At 38.6% G+C, this 17,686-nt stretch overlaps 1 protein-coding gene across 1 annotated transcript; it reads left to right on the top strand.

The window, feature by feature from the left end:
- The first annotated feature begins 7,731 nt into the window (after positions 1-7,731).
- LOC147613568 (uncharacterized) lies at positions 7,732-9,423 on the top strand. Its single transcript, XM_086781190.1, has one exon. It carries the CDS (start codon positions 8,266-8,268, stop codon positions 8,923-8,925), a length of 660 nt encoding a protein of 219 aa, XP_086637316.1. The 5' UTR covers positions 7,732-8,265; the 3' UTR covers positions 8,926-9,423.
- The last annotated feature ends 8,263 nt before the right edge of the window (positions 9,424-17,686 follow it).

The following is a 17,686-nucleotide window of genomic DNA, read 5'->3' as shown; positions in this document are numbered from 1 at the left end:
TAGGAGGACTCTAGCTCAACCATCTGCCCCTGTTCAGAGTAATCTCAAAAGTCCCTTCCAGAACTAGGGTAACCTAAGAGAAAGAGTTCTGCCCCAATCAGCAGCTAGAGCAGTTATGATAGCAGAAGTAGTGGGAGAGGAAAGAGGTCAGATTTATGCTGCGATTGAAAACCAAGGGCGACCAAATCGTCAATTCTCTGTCATCCATGCTCCAGCTGAGTATAAGGATAAGCCATTTAAGCTTTTGATTGATTCAGGCAGTACTCATTCATTTATTTCCCTAGGATGCTTGCGTAAGCTAGTCTTAGAACAGAAATCAGGGAAACCTATGCAAGTTGAATTGGCCAGTGGGAAGATTCTTTTCACTCACCATGAGATAGATTGTATTTAGTTTAATCTAGATGCGAATGTAACTGACTGCCAGTTCAGAGTCTTACCTTTGGGAGTTTTCGACGGAATCCTTGGAATGGATTGGCTCCACAAAAATCAAGCTGACATTCACTGTCACAAAACCATTTCCTTCTGTGACCATGGGAACAAAGTTCAAGGAACTGGAATTTTCGGATCCCCAGATCTACAATTAGTAAAAGCTTCTAGGTTACTGAAAGGACTTAAAAAGAAGCAGGTCATTTATGTTGTCAAAATTAATCCGGTTGACACAAAGTTAAAGGCTAAAGAACTAGAATGGTTAAGTGAGTATGATGATTTATTCCCAGCAGAGCTAACTGAGATGCCTTCGATTCGAGAAGTAGATCATGAGATAGAATTGACCCCTGGAGCTTAGCCAGTAGCCCAACGCACGTACAAAATGCCAGTCCTCCCTGAAGCCATTGAACTCAAGGAATAGCTTAGGCAGCTATTAGAACAAGGGTTTGTAAGACCCAGTGTTTCACCTTGGGGAGTGCCAGTTCTCTTTCAGAAAAAGAAGGATGGAACGTTAAGACTCTGTGTGGATTACAGAGGTCTCAATCAACGGACAATTAAGAATAAGTATCCTATCCCCAGAATTGATGAGCTTCTGGTGGACAGGCTAAATGGAGTCCATATCTTCACAAAGATAATTCTCAAATCAAGGTATTACCTGATAAGGATTAATGATCAAGATATCTCGAAGACAGCCATCAATACTCGCTATGGGCACTATGAATTTACGGTCATGCCATTTGGATTGACAAATGCCCCAGCTACATTCAATCGCCTAATGCAGGACATTCTTAGAGAATACTTGGATGATTTTGTTCTTGTTTTCTTTGATGATATTCTGATTTACTCAAAGAATGTAGCTGACCATGAAGCTCACATCCGTAAAGTTCTTGAGATTCTAAGGAAGCACCAACTCTTTGCAAAAAAGAGCAAATGCACTTTCTCTGTCAACCATGTTGAATACTTGGGCTTTCTAGTATCCAGAGACGGAATTTCTCCAGATTCAACCATGTTGAATACTTGGGCTTTCCAGTATCCAAAGACGGAATTTCTCCAGATTCTGCAAAAGTACCGCTTCTACCTCAAGCCTTTTGATCCTATCATCCTCTTCTAGATGAGCCTACACATTTGTGCTTTCAAGAGCTTTTTGCCCGATTTCTAATTGAACGTGCTGGCCTACCTTTGCACAACCTTAAGCCTTGTTTACCTATATGTTAAGTTTCCTATTGGTTTCTTTTGCTTTAAATAAGCATTAGCCCTATCTAAGTGGCTTTGTAAGGTGTCAATTTTTTGTGTTTTAGCAAAAAGAAAGGCTTGCTATTGGGTATAAGACTGCATAAGCTGTTCTCATACTTCTCCTCTAGTAAGTCCTTTGAGCTCTGAATAAGTTGAGTTTCTCTTTTTAGCTTGCCTATGATTTCTTTGGGCTTCTTGAAGCTGTTCTTCATAGTGTTTTGATTTAGAATTATGAACTTGAAGTACTTTGAGAGTGCTATAGATTATCAACTCTACATAGGCATCTGCCACCTTCAGCTTTAAAGTTAATGGGGTTGCCTCCTCTATTAAGATCTATCTAGCTTCTTTGGAAAGTGTCTTGAACTGGCTGGACCATTGTGTTGGGATCACAAATGTGTGTGCCTCTCTGGTCTCATCCTAGTGTGTTGCTCCTTGGCCTCAGCCTATGTGTAGCAATCTTACTTGTTGGTAGCCTCCCAGTGTAAGTTTTTGGCCTTCCACTAGTAGTAGACATTATGTTGGGTGAGGGGATCCCTACTAGAAGTGGAATCTAAGGATGCTTCCCCCCATCGCCGCTTGCAAGCTATCCTTGTCAATGTAACTTTATTTTTCCTCATTGAGGTATATGATGGCATATGGCTCTGCATTGGCTTCTAGAGGCTTCTTCTTCCCTTTGGGGTGTGAGTTTAACCTTGAGGCCATAGTGCGTATTCCACACTTGTGGTTCTTTGAGTTCTGGAAATATGTTGCCTGCACTCAATTAGTAGGGCCTCACAACATCTTTTGAGATCCATGCCCCATGGCGGCACATCCAAGATGGGTAGCATCCCACTGTTGTCCAAGGCTTGCCTTGTCTACTAATTTTGCAGTGCAAGCTTTTGGCCTTCCGGTAGTAGACATAATGTTGAGTGAGGGGATCCCTACTAGAAGTGGAATCTAAGGATGCTTCCCCCCATCGTTGCTTGCAAGCTCTCCTTGTCAATGTAACTTTCTTTTTCCTCATTGAGGTATACGATGGCATAAGGCTCTGCATTGGCTTCTAGAGGCTTCTTCTTCCCTTTGGGGTGTGAGTTTAACCTTGAGGCCCTAGTGTGTATTGCACACTTGTGGTTCTTTAAGTTAATCTCCATGTACCTATAAGGATACCTAATAATGATTGGGTTCCTATTGACATAAGGTTGCATTAGTACCACTTGGAGGTGGTACTAAAAAGGCTAATGGGGTTGAGAAGGCATGGTAATGTTGGCACTCCCACCATTCTCATCATTCTTTAGGCATGGTACCGATTAGATGATTCATGATTTCCATATCTTCTATAATAACCACACCATTAGTTTACTCTAGCTCTTAGAACCGGACATTTATGAGTAGTGTGATTACTTCTACAAATATCACACCATGTCATTTCACATCTAGGATCCCAGTGAGGATGGCCAGTCTCTCGTGGAGATACTTTGAATACCCCTTTAAGTGCTTTGATCATAGCATTTGCTATGTCTTCCGCACTCTTGGGCTTAGCCTTCTTTGAATCATGGCTTTTGACACTAGGCTTAGTTTTGGCCAATGGGTTTGACCTTAGGCTTTCTGTGGATGGGATGCCCATAAAGTTATTGTCAAATTCTAGCATTCATTTGCCTCGGTACATATAGCACATCATGTAGTTTCTTGCTTCTCAACCCTTCCAAGAACAAATAGATAAGCCTGGTTTATCTCAATTTCTCGTCTCAGGAGGGCACCTATTGTTTAAGTTCTTGAGACGATTGATGCAATCTCTCATAGGCTTGTGTTCAAGCGGCATGAATTGACATGCTTGACACCTGGTTTCCATGGTTTCTTTTTGTGAATCCTCTAGCATTTGAAACCAAACCAAAGTATTTCTTTTTAAGGTCAAGACAAAAGCATTGATCTTCATTCTGGGATCGGTCACACTTTTTATTATATAGACTTGCTTGAAAGCATCCAAATGGAAAAAGGGATCTCACATTCTATTGAACTTGAAAATCAGCTTGGCTATGAGAGAGGGTCTTATCCTGGTGGGAGGATGGCTATACTCCACTTCCTCTCTCATTTAACTTGTGGGTCTTACTACCGTAGGAACAACATCTATGATACTTCTTATGTGAGGGGATATATGACACCTATTTTGAAGAATATCATCTATGATACTTCTTATGTGAGGGGCTATATGACATCTATTTTGGAGAATCCCATTGTAAATGCTAGCTCCAAGTCTTCTATGATTTCCATGGTTTCTTTTTATGAATCCTCTAGCATTTGAAACCAAAGAAAAACAGTACTTTTTAAGGTCAAGCTGAAAGCATCAATATTTGTTCTAGTATCACCCTTTTCTATCACCCTTTGCTTGAAAGTAACCAAATGTCGATAGGGATCTTATGTTCATCGAACTTGGAAATTACCTTGGCTATGAAAGAGGGTCTTATCCCTAGGAGGATGGTTGTTCTCCACTTCCCCTCTCATTTCTCTTATGGGTCTAACTACCACATAACAACATCTGTGATTCTTCTTATGTCAGGGGCTATATAAGCTCGGGCCCTTGTTTTAACTGAATCTATTACTAGCTCGGATTACAATTGTGTCTTGGTTCAACTCTGGGAGGTACATGAGTGTAGGATGGTCCCACATAACCATATGCCGGTGCCCCAAAATATGCTCCTCCTTGTTGCTTAGGAGGAATGAAGCATGTGTGTGTCATCGCGCGGGTATCCATATACTGGTACTCCATGAGTTACTAATACGCCTGAGGCTCCATGAGTTACTAGTATGCTTGAGGTTTCATGAGTTACTAGTATGCTTGAGGCTCCATGTTCATGGCTCATGATTCCCCATCCTAAATGGATTGGTACAATTAGCTTGACTCGAGCTATCATTCTGGTTCTTTCTAAAGGTTTAGTTTCTTGCCTAATGGTGATCATACCAATGGAAGCTAGATGTTCCTCCCTTACCTGATCTCACGTGGAGGGAATCCTAACTTTGGCTTCAGAGCTTTATTCAATGACTCTTGTTCCTTCCAATGTTTCTTAGAAGATGTATGCATTGCATCGCTCTGTGTTACTTGCCTATTGAAATGTTATTAGGTGTTCCTACATTCGGTAGCACTTCTTGGTCTTTATAGTCTTTTTGCTATGTTACATGCATAGATGCCATTAACATTCTTTCTTCTCTTTGCCTTTCCTTTCATTCCTTGCTGAGTCAAAATTTACTTAACATGACTTGCAAGTATGGAGGAGGCTCTACATTCATGCCCATGACACATACATGTTATTTAATCCTTGTGGCACTACTTGTAAACATATGACCACCACTTTTACACCGTGTTCACAAGTGTTCTTTAATCCTTGTGACACTACTTGTAAACTTATGACCACAACTTTTACACTTCATCCCACCATAAATTTTCTTTAATCCTTATGGCACTACCTATAAACTTATGACTACAACTTACAAGTAAGGTTGTCCTACCATCATGCTCTTACTCTTTCACATACGCCTATTCTAGTCCTTGTATACCTATAAACTTATGACCATAACTTACAAGTGAGGTTATCCTATCATCATACTCTCACTCTTCCACATACACCTATTTTGTTGGACCATTTTCTAAATTCAAGACACAACACAATAATATATTTTTAATATATGCACGGTTATATTATTACATATTAATGTTAATAAACTATTTTGTATAACGATTATACTATTTTGTATTTTTAATCTAAGCAAGGTTATACTATTGTATATTAACATCAATAGATATTACAACAATTGAAAGCTAAGGGATAATCAACAAAGATGAAAAATATTTCATGACTAATGAATTCAAAAAACAAGGATAATTTAAAAAGCAAAGATGAAAAAAATTTCATGAAATAAATTTAAAAAGCAAGGATAATTTTTAACATTGAATGCATAATTTTACATTATGATGCTATAAATTATTTACCATTATAATACATTTCATTGAGAAAAATTTAAAGCTGCATACACTTTATTTTCAATATACATCAATGTACAACTACTGTTTATTGATAAGTTAGCAAATGCAAAGGAAGCTTTACCACATGTGTGCTAACTTATCATTACTCTACATCACCACTAGTAAATTAGTAAATGTGAAGCAAGCTTCAACACATACAAATTTACACATATCCTTCGTACGTACATTCGTAAATATAAAGGTAATTGTAACACATGCCAACATACACATCTACTCTACCTAGTAAGTTTCACAACTGTAAAGAAAGCTTTAGTACATGCCAATTTATTCCTACCACCCTAGGGAAATTCTTGCATACTTGACAAATCAACAAAAAGTGTTTCTTTTAATGTGAGAGAAGGTTACAATTAGTTTTAGATCTCTTTGGCATGATACTACTAAAAAAGGATAGCTTTTCATGAGAAGCAAAGGGATCACAATAATTTTAACTAATTGACAACCAATTGTGGGCTAAAAAAACCTAGCTAAGGTTTCATGGGGATTCAATTTGGTTACTAACTACTCGCCCAATTGCCTTGGGTAATGGAACAATCACTCATTCTTTTTCAAGTTCATAATTTTATGCTAAAAAAATTAACCTAACTTCTCTTTTACATGCTACTTTTCTAATCCTATTTTCATTTATTTGTTCATCAAGATTAATTTGTTTTATTAATGCCGCTATTATTTGTATCTTCGGAAGACTTAATTAGAAAGATCTCGTTACAATGCTATGTGTTATAATATGATATATGTAATAGCAAGATATGAGAGGTATATCTAAAGAAGAAATAAAAGTTTTCATGTCAAAATTGTTAATGACTTTACATTGAATGCATAATTGTGTCTTTCTACACACAACAAGATTGATAGCATATTGTCTATGCTTGCAAACTCCCACATTTTGGCTAGACTTGTATGAAAGAATAGCTAGGGCTAGCTTAGTATAGTAATACTATTGTCCATGCTCACAAACTCCCACGTTTTGGATATACTGCTAGGGCTTGCTTAGTATCAATGGTACCATTGTCCATCATTGCAAACTCCCACATTTTGGGTCTACTTGTATGCAAGAACAACTAGGGATATCTTTAGCATGATCTATCATGTCAAGTATGAAAGCCATTTAGAGCTTACACTAGCTATAATTGTAGGAGATAGGTATTGAGGTCCAATCCTAGTTATTCCACCCAAGAAATCATCATAAACACATCAATGAAAGCATGCATTAACTACTATCTTTAAAAATATAATTATTTTTGCTAAATTTGGTTTAAAATTTTCATTAAATTCACCCTCGTTGTTTTCACCTTTCTTGTTTAGAATTGACCCTAGATTATGATGCTAATATATTTTACCTATTAAAAATATTTTCTAATAATTCAAGTTAACCTTAAATAGGATTTGTATAAAAAAGAAACATTCTTTTTTGCAATTTACCTATTAAAAATATTTCCTGATAATGTAGGCTAACCTTAAATAAGATTTCTACAAAAATTAAACATTCTTTTTTGTAAACATTTTAATAAATCAAACTATACAATTTCTAAAGTTAACCATAAATAGGATTTTTTTACAAAAAAGAAACATTTAATTTTTGTCATATTGGCTGTAATATTGAAAAGGGTTTTTTTTGTTAAATGTCCAAGGCATTGCCAAAAAATAGATATATTTTTCAACTAGTCAAAATACAGACAACCTTAAATCTATCCGATTTTTGTTTTCGAAATCTCTACAATATGCTCTAAAGTATATGAAAAATCATTCCTTAAAGTAAAGGCTACTGAAAATCTGAGTCGATTTTTCTTAATTACGATCGATACAAATACACTGGAACGCCGTTTTTTTTCGAGCGCCTAGTTTTGAAGGAGTTGTTTTTATATGTGAAAGTGAGAATAAATGATTTAAATAAGCAAAAAAACATGTGTAAACATGTGCTGTAAATAAGAAGAAAAAAAAACATGTGCAAACATGCGTTTTGTTGTTAAATAAAGGGACTTTTAATAAGATTAAAGCTAAAAAAAGAAATGTGTTCATCACTTGAACATGGCCAGGCAAGCTTGCAAGTTGGACATGGCCAGGCAAGCTTGCAAGTTGGCATAAAAGTGCACACACAAGCAACAACAACAACAAAACAAACAGTTCTCATTCTCCACCATCCTGCTCATCCTTTTTCTGTGCTTTCCCGACATACCCAGAAAGCTTTGTAAGAGGGTCTGTCTACCCGCCATAGCCACAAAGCTTAATGCCCTTACCTCGCTCTTGTCATGCCCCTGGCTCTGTCCCCTTCGTTTCCACATCCGTTCGATCTCGCATTAGCTTTGCTCGCCTCACCCCTTGTTGACGTACATTTCATGCCCCGTGTTGCTAATCGCTCCATCACTCCTTCTTCCTCTCAGGCCTGCTGCAGGGATTGAAGATCAGAGAAATCGTGGCTGCAGAGCAGAGATTTCGAGAGAGATCCAATCGCTCTGCTCGGTGAACCTTCGATGTCTGTTTGATGCATTTTGAGTTGAGATGGAGGGGTTCTGCTTGTTTGGATTCCGGCTTTCTGTTCGTTTCGGGTAAAGAAAGGGAGAAAGCACTCAACCAGAAAGGTCAAGGATATAGCGATGGCGGCAGGCGGGGAGATGCTGATGGGGTTTCTTGCTGTTCTGCTTCTTCTGTTTAGGGCTAGGATTGTGCAATGCTGTGGCAGCTGCAGCATTAATTCGGCTGGGGATGGGAGCTCTGTTAAAGTGCTGCCGGAAAGTGTGGTAGAAGAAAGGGCAGGAAAAGATACTGGGGTTTCTGCAACATCATCATCATCATCATGGTGGTCATTATCATCATGGCCATCATCGTCCCCATCGTTGATTTTGCTGCCGGGCAGTGTAGTGGATGAAAGAACAGGAAAAGCCGCTGGGGCTTCATCATCATCATCATGGTTGTCGTCATCATCATTATCCTCATCCTCACCATCTTCTTCGTTTTCTGCAGCTGCAGCTGCATCAGTAGGGGCTGGCGGACTGCACAACGAGAGCAAGGAGACCATGTCCTGCCCTGTGAGCTGCTTCAGGCCGAACCCGGTCTGTGGCGTAAACGGCATCACTTACTGGTGTGGCTCAGCGGATGCAGAATGTGCCGGCATTGAGGTCGAATACACAGGCTTCTGTGACTTCGGCAGCAAAGGGACTGGTGGCAAGGGTGTCCTTGCCGTACAGTCACTCCTCCTTGTCCACATGATATGGCTGATGCTTGCTGCTTTTCTTGTGCTCCTTGGGGTTCCATAACCATGGCTAGCGTGGCTTGACAATCTGTGACAGAGACCTGGTGCAGCAGGCAGTGCACCCTCCCTTATTTTTGTAGAACATAAGATATGCCCTTTGGCTTACCTCAAGCTGTATTTTTCTCATTTGCCCTTACTGTACTACAGATTTAGAGCTCTTGGTAACACGATTCTTTCAGATCAGGCCATTCTTTTATCCAAGCCGTCTGTGCTTGAAAAATTGTGCTTCTGAATCATGAAAAGGCGGGGCAGATCGTGTTTTCATGTGTTCAATGTGGATTCTATGGGCTTTTTAACAGCTTGCCCGTGTTCTGCATTGCAAATCTTGTGATGTCTTCTGCTGTTAACTTATGCATGTTTGCCATGGTGGGAATGATCTATTCCTCGCCCAGTCTATCTTTGCTGTGACGCAGCCGGAAATTTGAGTGAACCTGACATGAATCCTTTGAACCTATGTGACATGAATCCTTTGAACCCATGTGACATGAATCCTTCTCACCATGGGTTCAAAAGGACAAGACAATTTTGAACAAGCATTTTCTATAATTTCATCCAATCATTACTATTTTTTTTTGCCCCCAGGGAGAGAGTAGTGGGGCAATCAACCCCACTTAGCCCACCCAATGAAATGAATCTATTCTAGTAGTATACTTGTCTGATGTGGTTTCTGTCTTGCATCAACTGTGTGTGATTTCTTAAACTCTTACAATTGAGATGGTTTGGGAAATCCCATTTCTCTTCAAGCTTTATGAAGCTATAATAAGCACACAAGGCACAATCCTTGAGAGCAGTGTTAATTGTGTTGGGCCTACAGTTTGAAGCAATAATAGCAATCCTTGAGAGCAGTGCTCGTTTGGCTTGGACCACGCGGCAGTCTGGTGGCCCAAGGGCCAAGACTCGGTGGTCTTTTTAAAAATAATTATTTGGTAGCATACTGCTCATGCAGGTAACAAGGAGCATGTGCCAATGTGGAACCAAATGTAGGCGGCTGAACCTATCAGAGCATGCACAAAAGGCTAATAGCTGGACAATGCTCGAAAAAAAAAACATCTCTATGCAACTGAAGTGTATGAAAAATCCTTCCTTGAAATAAGGCCCCAACCCATTTGGTCATCCTTCTGCATTCGAGTGTTTGACCATGTGAACATAGTGGCCTCCCTCTACCCTCTACTCGCATTGGAATCAAGGAGAATAGGATTTTTTTTGGGGGGAGGAAACTTACACATTTCCTCTTGGCTCCTCAACAAACCCACAGATCAAGCAATTAAGGCATACATTTTAATCAAAATTATACTATTTTGCTATGTATCTCTATCCAATGAAATCCTATTGGATGAGTCTAAATTGATTTTGATTGCATGATAAGCTCAGACACCATTTTCTCGAATAATGGTTATTTTCGTATAACAAATAATTGGGCTTTTGTTAACTTTTCTCTAGTTGTTCATGTGTCCACTAAAGAGGTCGAGAGCTATAGTTCTCAAACTGTAGGTAACAGTTGAGCCCCCCATCCTTGCACTTCAAGTTGGCACCATTGCAATTTGTGAGGACAGGTGCCAAGGAAAGAACTCTAGAGTCTAAAATTGTATACACACGTACCCTCTTAACCACATCTTTTCTCCTATGATAGGAGAAAGATGCACAAAGATGTGCCTCCACATGAAACTTGTCTTGGAGATCATAGAAGATGTTCTTAGAGGTGAGCCCCAATTATCCTCTAAGAAGATCATCTCTTTCCTTTCTTGCTTTTTAGGCAAAAATGTGTTGTGCCATGCTTCAAGAAATCATTTAATTGTGCCCCAAGAAATCGTTTAATCATTTTACCTCAAGCACTACATGTGGATTGCACTTCGAGTTGGTACCATTGCAATTTGTGAGGACACATGCCAAGGAGAGAACTCTAGAGTCTAAGATTGCATACACATGTGCCATCTTAACCACATCTTTTCTCCTAAAATGAGAGAAAGATGCACAAAGATGTGCTTCCACATGATACCTTTCTTGATCTTGGAGAAACGAAAGATGTTTTTAGAGATGAGCTCCAATCATCCTCTAAAAAGATCTTCTCTTTTTTCTACCTTTCCTTTCTCCCTTTTTAGGCAAAAATGCTTTTACCCATGCTCTTAATTGTGCCCCAAGAAACCGTTTAATCATTTTACCTCAATCGCTACATGTGGATTGCACTTCGAGTCGGCACCATTTGTGAGGACACATGCCAAGGAAAGAACTCTAGAGTCCAAGATTGTATGCATATGTACCATCTTAACCACATCTTTTCTCCTAAGCTGAGAGAAAGATGCACAAAGTTGTGCTTCCACATGATACCATTCTTGATCTTGGAGAAACAGAAGACCATAGAAGATATTCTTAGAGGTGAGCCTCCAAGAAGATGTTCTCTTCTTTTTTACCTCTCCTTTCTCCCCTTTTAGGCAAAAGTGTGTTTAACCATGCTCTAAAAAATCATTTAACTATGTCCCAAGAAATCATTTAATCATTTTATCTCGTGCCCTACATGTGGATGTCCAATTTTGATGTTGCTTCCATACTCCTCCATGCTCCATTCTTAGAGCATGAAAGCTCCACATATGGAGAAGCTCCACATATGGAGATGCTCTAAACCATGAATGGACATCCGTCTTTTGATTTTAGATCTTCACTTCTTCTTTACCTCTCCTTTCTCCCCTTTTAGGCAAAAGTGTGTTTAGCCATGCTCCAAAAAATCATTTAACTATGCCCCAAGAAATCGTTTAATCATTTTATCTCAAGCACTACATGTGGATGTCCAATTTTGATGTTGCTTCCATACTCCTCCATGCTCCATTTCTTAGAGCATGAAAGCTCCACATATGGAGATGCTTTAAACCACGAACGAACATCCATCTTTTGATTTTAGAGCAAGCAATTGGGTGAGCAAACACCAAGTGTTTGCTCTACAAAGTCTACAACAACGACGAGGGTGGGGTCTTAAAGGTTTCCAATAATGGAAAAACCTGGTTGAAAAGTTCAAAATATCTTTATTTAAAGAGATTACATGCACTAGCAACTTGAACTTATTGAATGACTCCGAGCGTGCACACACTTCAACCACCTCTTTGCTCATGCTTTAGTGTAGAGAGTGCGTCTTGAACGACTTCAAGCATAAGCTAAAAAAAGTCAGATTTCAAATGCAAAGAAAAGGAAAACATGAACTTCTAAACCCTATGAAGTCGGGTGCATTAAGCATTTCACAAACTGTTCACATGCTTTCAAAAGGGTCCACCGATCACATGCGTTGAGCCTATTTCCATGTCTGAAGAATACCACTAGTGGACTAGGTGGGCGGTTGGTGACTTGAAGAATACCACTAGTGGGCTAGGTGGGGCGTCAGTGGTATTGTGACTGGCTACTTACGGTCACCACACTACCAATAGAATTAGTGAAGTGACAACTGCAACGAGTGGCTTAGATTTTGTTTTTTGGTGAGTTATTTTTAATTCTTCCACCGGTAGAAAATGTGGGATAAATCATAAGGTGCTCTAAAAAAACCCGGGTTTAGTGTAACGTCACCTTCAAATTTTAAAAAATACTTGCAAATTTTTAGGTTGAAAGGTGCCAATATTTGCAAAATTTGAGGGAACTCTTCATTATAATTTCCTAATTTTATATCCAACGTTTAAGAAAATAGTTTTTTTCGAGTCTATTATAGTTTTCTTGTCCCCATAGAGGGAAGCATGAGAACAACTAGTTTCTAAGCTTTTATTTTCAAGTTGACTCTTAATGATGAGGGTTAATTTTAACAAGCTCTATAACATTTTAGTCTTTGGGAACATGCATGTGCATGGGCCGTGGCTACTATAATGAAGTTCACATAAAGTGAACTATTTTTAAGATTAACAATTTTATGTGAAATGTTGCCCATTTTAAAGAGCTAAGTTTAATCTTTGCGAAGTGCCATAAGTAATGGTTAAAAGTCCCCACTTGCAAGACCCTTGAAATATCACCCCTTATGAGAGTTGAGGCTACATGTAGGAGAGTTAAAGGTGGGAATGAATAACTAGGTTGCTTTATTTTATGCAGAGGCACCATATGGTAAGGTTTGAAAAAATATAGGTTCAATTTACCTCAAATCGGTTCAACGGATGAAAAATCGGTCTCAATTTGAAGGGAGAAAAACTTTTTTCTAGTTAAAAACAAATTTTAAAATGTAATTAGTTTCCAAAGGGACTCTACAATAGTGGAAATGGTTGGGTAGGGTGCTGCCAAAGCTTTACCCTGTGGTCCAAACCCTGCTATGCTATGCACTTGTTCACAAGTACATTTTGTTTTGCACATGCTCTTATTTATTTCGGATTATTCTCTTATTTCAATAAAACAAACTGACCACCATCATTGGTGCATATATATATATATATATATATATATGGGTAGTCAAATTGCCATGCTTTCCTCAGTGTTGGACTTTAGCTCTAAGTGAAGTGCTAGCTAGGAGCATATTGTACAATAGGGTCACAAGACTACAGTTGACATTTTCACTCAGGCATATCCATTAGACTAGATATTTAGTTGTATTACTTCTTTCTTGTACGTAATATACACATTACTTTAGGACTCTTATGTGTACTATGTGATTTTGCTGCACTCTTCTTTCTATCTTTGGAAACCCTAGCACATAAGCACAAGTGTTCTATAGTTGGTATCACAGCCTAGTGAACCTCTAAATATTTTGTTTTTATTCTGGCACCCGTATGCGTTGCGTACTTAGATAGGGTAGAGTCCCTTGGCTCCAAGAGTAACAGTCGAGGTTTGGAAAAAGTCATTATTCGACTTCTTTCTGGTATTTGTGGTGTAGGGTCACTCTCCTTATTCCACCCACCCTTTCGCAATGTGAAATGTTTTCATTAATCACCATCATTATTATGGATCCTGCAAATCTTACAGATTTACTTCAAGGTCTTAAACCAAGCATGGAGACCATGTCTAACCATCTTGATCGGGGATAGAGTTGACACCATGAGAGCGCCTCTAGTGTTTCCAATTTAGATTCTACTGAGACTTGTGCTCTTCAACAAGGGCATGACAATTTTGAGGATAAAGTAGTAAAACTTTTTAGAGGAGGAATTTTCACTCCTTTAGATGCAAGTAAACGTGTACTGGATGAGCTTCGCTCTCGATTCGAGAGTCATAATTTATGCACCTATGCACGTTATGAGCATGAGAGATGTTGTTCGTGTCATCAATTGTCTCCTTTGTGAAGTTCCTCTCTCCACCAAATTATTTGTACAGTTCTTTCCCACTCACATTCACCAAATTATTCAAACATCTTGACATCGGGAGACTCGGTTTGTTGAGTTCTTCTTCCATGCCTCATGAGGCATGAGCTCAGTTATTATTGAAGCTTCTAAAGCCTCTAAAGCTCAACATGAAGATGGATGAAGAAGTCAACACCAACTAGACTTGTAAGATGAATGCAACATTGGTGCCACATTGGCGACAACATGTTGTTTTGATGTTTTTCAGATCCATTTGGTGTGTATGACTTTTCCAGGTGCCGCCCTCTAATTGGTGGGAAGAGTACTTAGGCACCACTGCGTCAGTTGATGGGATGATTGTTGCAGGGGCCAGTCTTAAAGAACTTTCTTCATGTGGACTATTATCACGAGGCAAACTGTGGCAATGAGATTGTTTTACACCTAGAAGTAGGGCGAGCAAGCAACTGACTACCTAAAATATTTTTGGAAGCTTCAGCTTATGCTCTCGACAGTTGGATCAAGTGAGCACTTTGTGGATGGTTTGAAATCATCCTTGCATAATGATTTTATTCACATCAGCTCTGTGATTTTTTGGATGTAATTTGACTTGCTACGGCCCTTGAGATGTAGGAGAGTTCCAAGTTTGATACTCAAAAAGTTTAGTAGTAAAAGGGAAACGGTGCAAGCAGCTCTTGTGCTTCATCTAAGTAGTTGGTCCATTTAAGCAGATGTATTAGGTGGCTGGAGTGTGGATGGTGGGTTTTTCTCAAGCCATTCTTTGTAGTGTTCTTCCTATGGGCTACTAGAGGATATGTAGTGGCCTACAATGTTTTTTCATGGATGGTTGGACAGATGGAAAATATTGGATTAGGCAAAAGTCAGGCATTTGCAAGCTTCTTTGTAGGTTTTTGTGCCGACATTTGGCAAGGATAGAATGTAAGCCTTCACACTCAACACAAAGTGGTCTCGTAGTGTTCGAGATCTTGGGTATCTTGGATGATATTTACTTGAATCTTTTCCTTTTATGTAAGGGAACTTTTTATATGGACATTGTGTAGCTGAGGCCACTTTATATATACAATTTATAAGGAAGGGCACTTTATATGGACACTGTGTAGCCGAGGATAGATGTAATGCAAGTGGGGGAGGGAGAATGTGACACACCTCACTTGTGGTACACATAAGATAGCATGTATAGACCCATGGGTAGGTATAGGTGCCATTTGGCATTGCCACATAGCAATGACCACATAGCATTGACATAAAACAATGCTCATACGACAATACTGATGTGGTGCCGATGACATGTGGCATGTCCTGGACCTGTCTCAACATCAATAAAAAAAACTAACTAGTAGCATTGGTGCTACATATACATATGTGGGTAGCCAAATTTCCAGAATCATTTGCTTTCCTCAGTGTTGGAGACTCACAACACATTTCTCTATAGGAGTGTACATTGGGTCAGAAGGTTACATTTGATGTTTTCACTCAACCATATTCATCATACTAGAGATTCAGTTGTATGTTACTTCTTTCTTGTACATAGTACAAAAAGTAGTTTAGGACTCGTGTGTGCGTGTGATTCCATCACACTTTTCTTTCTAATCTCTCAAAACCACCCTAGGCCATAAGCACAAGCGTTCTATTTTCTTGTGTGTGCATGCGATTCTGTTGCACTCTTCTTTCTACATGTGTGGAAACCCTAGCACATAGGCACAAGTGTTCTATCTCGTGCATGGTTCGTAGATGCTCTTTCTCTCTCTCTTTCTCTTAGGTTCGATGGAGGTGATAGAACCTCATTATCTTTCTCCATGGTAGTTTTTCTCTCACTCTCCCTCCCTGCAAGATCTAGGGAAGAGAAGACTCTCTCAACATTTTTGCAATCAAATATATTTTTAAGTATCCTTTCAAGGTGTATGTTTGTTCCTTGTAGGCATATTAATATCATATGAGCATCATTTTTAATTCCAAGTGTTGCTTGGAAATAGTGTGCCCTATGGGTAGGCATGAATGGTTGATTACTTACATTATGTTCATCTATTAACACCCCAAAAAATGTAAATATTTCAAAAATAATATATTACATATAGATGCAAAAATTAGGTGGCATATAGGTGCAATAAAAAGGTGGAAACCATACATCACGTTTTTCATTTGCCCTACGAACTAAAGCATACGGGCCTTTATTTATCCAATCTATGCCTAATTATAAACTCTCTTGAAAAGAGGTCCTTTTGGATATACCCATGGAATGGGCACTATCACTTGAAATGTCATGAGGCTCTATTGGCCATTATGGGCCATCTCACTATTAACACTAACCTTATATCTACTATTTGTACTCATGTCACCAAGCTTCAAAGCTAAGAAAAAACCAAAGGTTTTTGGAATGTAAGCACCCTAGATGAAGTGAGTTCTCTCACCTTTACTACTATGGTTGGCTAATAACTCTAAGGTTCACTAGCAAGCAAGTTGCATATTGCATGATTTGCAAGACTAACTATTTTATCACTAGCAAGCAAGTTGCATATTGCATGATCTGCAAGACTAACTATTTTATCACTAGAGAAATGTCTCTCTATCACCATATTCTCATAATCATTGGACTACTATGGAGCATAAAAGTCCCACGAGTCTCAACCATCCCCTAGATGGAGGTTTGGGACAAAAGGAAATCAAGGAGAAGTAATTTTCAAGGTTAGAAAGTTAGATAATGGTGGGTACCTAGGTAGTTGTAATAGATGCATAAGGACAAGGTCCTAGTGATGGGTCAAAATGTTTCCATTTTTGAGTGCCTAGAAAGGCTTTTCAATGTACATTATCAAATCAAATCTTTAAATTCATAGAATCTAGTTAACCATCTAGCAATTTAAGGATCCTCCCATGCCCACAAGGTGGCACAACAACTCCAAGGAAAATGTGTGTTCCTAGGGTGGTACATATAAAGCAAAGAGAAATAGACAAGGAGTCATTAAGAGTTAAGTCTAATGATGAAATTAAGGCTTTAACACCCTCAAAGATAGTGATAACATGTGGTATAGATAAAGAAAAGGGAAATCACCAAGGAATATTTAAGAGCTAAGTCTATTGATGAAATTAAGGCTTTAACACCCTCAAACATAATGAAAACATGTGATCGAAATCCTCTACAAGAAGTAAAGGAACTCATTACCAAAAGTCCATATTATACCATGAAATTAATTAAACTAATTCTGCAAGACCCCACTTTCTATGCCATAATTTTAAATGAGGCATTATTTTTTGAAGTGAACTTTCTACTGAGAAAATGCGATTTTTTTAAAAGAGAAGGTGTACATTCAATGAGAGTAACTTTGGAGTCAAAGACAATAAAAATAAAATCAAAAGAATAAAATTTAGGTTAATTGACCAAAATGGCATCTGCATCCGCCTCCACACATTAGATTTGAAAAGAAAAAAAATATTAGAAATTTTTATGAAAGAAATAAAAAATAAACAAGTTATTCCAAGAAAAATCCATATGCAAATAAATGTGCTAGGATGTGTGAGCCTTAG

This window comes from Cibotium barometz, chromosome 43 (assembly GCF_041138505.1).
Source record: "Cibotium barometz isolate CiBa-2024 chromosome 43, ASM4113850v1, whole genome shotgun sequence".
Lineage (NCBI taxonomy): Eukaryota > Viridiplantae > Streptophyta > Polypodiopsida > Cyatheales > Cibotiaceae > Cibotium > Cibotium barometz.
This window is presented reverse-complemented; position numbering and strand designations above follow the sequence as displayed.

Bases quoted from the DNA above. Each gene is read 5' to 3' on its own strand.
- LOC147613568 (XM_086781190.1), top strand. From the start codon at position 8,266: ATGGCGGCAGGCGGGGAGATGCTGATGGGGTTTCTTGCTGTTCTGCTT.